Consider the following 3,164-nt stretch of genomic DNA (forward strand, 5'->3'; position numbering starts at 1 on the left):
GCAGCGGCGCCGGGGGCGGCGGTGCCGCGTCCCACGAGTGACGTCTGCCCGGCTCTTCGCTCTGCCCAGGCACCTCCGTGATGACCGTGAACGCCACGGATGCGGACGACGCGGTGAACACCGACAACGGCATCGTCAGCTACTCCATCGTCAGCCAGCAGCCGCCCAGCCCGCACCCCCAGATGTTCACCATTGACCCGGCCAAGGGCATCATCAGCGTGCTGGGCACGGGGCTGGACCGGGAGGTGGGCGCTCTGCTTGTGCCCCACGGCGGGCACAGAGCCACACACAGAGGGGCGGCGGGAGTGGGACGCGCTGTGGGGACGCGGGGCGTCTGATGGTGTGACCTCATCTTGCAGACCACTCCCAACTACACGCTGATTGTCCAGGCCACGGACCAGGAGGGCAAAGGTCTGTCCAACACCGCCACGGCCGTCATTGAGGTCACGGATGCCAACGACAACATTCCCATCTTCAAACCTACCATGGTATCTGTTCCCTCACCCTAGCTGGCTCCCACCAGCTGCTGCCCTCCCCAGGCTGCCCACATGTGACCATCCCTGTGCTCTCTCTGCAGTACGAGGGGGTGGTGGAAGAGAACAAGCCAGGTATAGAGGTGGCCAGGCTGACCGTGACGGACCAAGACGCACCAGGCTCCCCAGCCTGGCAAGCTGTTTACCACATCAAGAGTGGAGACCAGGATGGTGCCTTTAGCATTACCACTGACCCCAGCACCAACAATGGCATCTTGAGGACAGCCAAGGTGGGTCACGTCACTGCCGTTGGCCCTAGTGTGGGCTATGTCCCCACCAGCCCCACTGCCACCTCAACCCCTCTCCCCACCCTGCAGGGCCTGGATTACGAGACCAAGAACCGCTATGACCTGGTGGTGACGGTGGAGAACAAAGTGCCCCTGTCCGTGCCCATCACACTGTCTACCGCCAGTGTCCTGGTGTCCGTCTTGGATGTGAATGAGCCCCCTGTCTTTGTGCCCCCTATCAAGAGGGTGGGGGTATCAGAGGACCTACCAGTGGGGCACGAGGTTACATCCTACACAGCCCAAGACCCTGACAAGGACGTGAGGCAGAAAATCACGTGAGTGGGGGCTTGGCTGACAGAGAGAGAATCGGGTGGGTGTTGAGCACCCGCTGACAGCTCCCTCTGCCCAGGTACCGCATGGGCAGCGACCCGGCAGGCTGGCTGGCCATTGACCATGAGAACGGCATCGTCACAGCTGCCCAGCCACTGGACCGCGAGTCGGTGCACGCCATCAACAGTACATACAAGGCTATCATCCTGGCTGTGGACAATGGTGAGGCTGTGCCCCCACTGCAGGCAGCTGGAAGCTCTGGGGATGTGGGCTCTCCACCTCGCTAATGTTTGGCTTTGTAGGGATACCGGATGCCACCGGTACGGGGACGCTGCTGCTGCTCCTCCAGGATGTGAATGACAACGGGCCCACCCCAGAGCCCCGGTCGTTTGAGATCTGCAGCCGGCAGCCAGAGCAGCAGATGCTGAGCATTGTTGACAAGGACCTGCCCCCACATACCTACCCCTTCAAGGCAGCACTGGAGCATGGTTCCAGCAACAACTGGACTGTTGCGATAAAGGGCCAAGGTAGGTGCTGCAGGGTGCAGGGCAATGAGGGGACACTGAGCAAGGGCCAGATCCCAGCCACTTCTTTCTGTGCTACCTTGAATGCCACCAGCACTAATCTTCTGCTGGCTTGCGTGATGGGCAGCTGCCATGGGGCAGAGCCCTGATAGTGTCCCCACACCTGGGGACAGCTCTGAGCCCAATCTCCTCTCTCTTGCACAAGATGAGCTGGCCCTGAACCTGAAAAAGGAGTTGGAACCGGGTGAGTACAACATCTTCCTGAAGCTGACGGACAGCCAGGGCAAGGCACAAGTGACACAGGTCAAAGCCCAGGTGTGTGAGTGTGAAGGGACAGCCAAGAACTGCGAGCGGAGGTCGTATATCGTCGGTGGGCTGGGTGTCCCCGCCATCCTGGGCATCCTGGGGGGCATCCTGGCCCTGCTGAGTGAGTATGGTGTGATGGGGATGTGGATGGGGCTGCTTTCCCCTCGCGGCCCTGATGCCATGCCCTCTGCTCGCAGTTCTGCTGCTGCTGCTGCTGCTCTTTGCTCGGCGACGCAAAGTGGAGAAAGAGCCGCTGCTGCCACCTGAGGATGACATGCGGGACAATGTCTACAACTACGATGAGGAGGGCGGCGGCGAGGAGGACCAGGTGGGACCAGGGTGCTGGGTCACAGTGCTGCCCATGGGATCCTCGCAGCAATGTCCCTATGGCAGATGGTCCTCCAGGGTCCTGCCGTAGCCATGAGGGATGTTTGGCATGCACAAAGCTCTCAATCCCCTGCACAGCCCCTGGTTCATTCTGCCCCAGAGCAGCAGTGCCTACGGCCATCCCTCAAGCATCACGTTGCTGTCCTCTCATGCTCTCTGCTCCGTCCCCACACAGGACTATGACCTGAGCCAGCTGCACCGCGGCCTGGACGCCCGCCCCGAGGTGATCCGCAATGATGTGGCCCCCCCGCTGATGGCCGCCCCCCAGTACCGGCCCCGGCCCGCCAACCCCGATGAGATCGGAAACTTCATCGACGAGGTGAGCCCCAACCGTCCGTGCTGCTCTGCTGGCCTGCCCCGCAGCGTTCCCATCCCGTAGGGCTGAGGCCGGGGGGCGGAGCAGTGGGTGAGCCCCTCCTCTGCCCCCCCAGAACCTGAAGGCGGCCGACACGGACCCCACGGCCCCCCCCTACGACTCGCTGCTGGTGTTCGACTACGAGGGCGGTGGCTCGGAGGCCACCTCGCTCAGCTCCCTCAACTCCTCCGCCTCCGACCAGGACCAGGACTACGACTACCTCAACGAGTGGGGCAACCGCTTCAAGAAGCTGGCGGAGCTCTATGGCGGCGGGGAGGATGATGAATAGCCCCTCCCCCTCCATCCCCCCCATCAGTGCTGCTGCTGCCCAAAGCCTTACCCTGCCCGTGCCTTGGGGCCGTGCTGCCCTCTCCTGCACTGCCCAAAGCAGCCTTGGCTTCCTCCTGTGTGTTTTCAACTTTTTTTTTTTTTAAAAGAAGTACATGAATTTAATGTAGTGAGATGGTACCAGTGGGCTGAGCTGGAATCTGTAGAAGTTTTA

The 3,164-nt window shown here is 61.7% G+C and overlaps 1 protein-coding gene across 1 annotated transcript; it reads left to right on the plus strand.

Annotated features, from left to right (window-relative positions):
* Positions 1-41: 41 nt before the first annotated feature.
* LOC104913062 (cadherin-1) lies at positions 42-2,951 on the plus strand (the record flags this gene model as incomplete). Its single annotated transcript, XM_031555418.1, has 10 exons — positions 42-245; positions 360-488; positions 578-763; positions 851-1,095; positions 1,170-1,312; positions 1,393-1,617; positions 1,820-2,041; positions 2,118-2,248; positions 2,483-2,626; positions 2,739-2,951. Coding segments are annotated over 10 exons (1,842 nt in total), but the record flags the coding sequence as incomplete, so codon positions are not given.
* Positions 2,952-3,164: the final 213 nt, after the last annotated feature.

The sequence above is a fragment of the Meleagris gallopavo genome, chromosome 13 (assembly GCF_000146605.3).
Source record: "Meleagris gallopavo isolate NT-WF06-2002-E0010 breed Aviagen turkey brand Nicholas breeding stock chromosome 13, Turkey_5.1, whole genome shotgun sequence".
In the NCBI taxonomy this organism is placed as follows: Eukaryota; Metazoa; Chordata; class Aves; order Galliformes; family Phasianidae; genus Meleagris; species Meleagris gallopavo.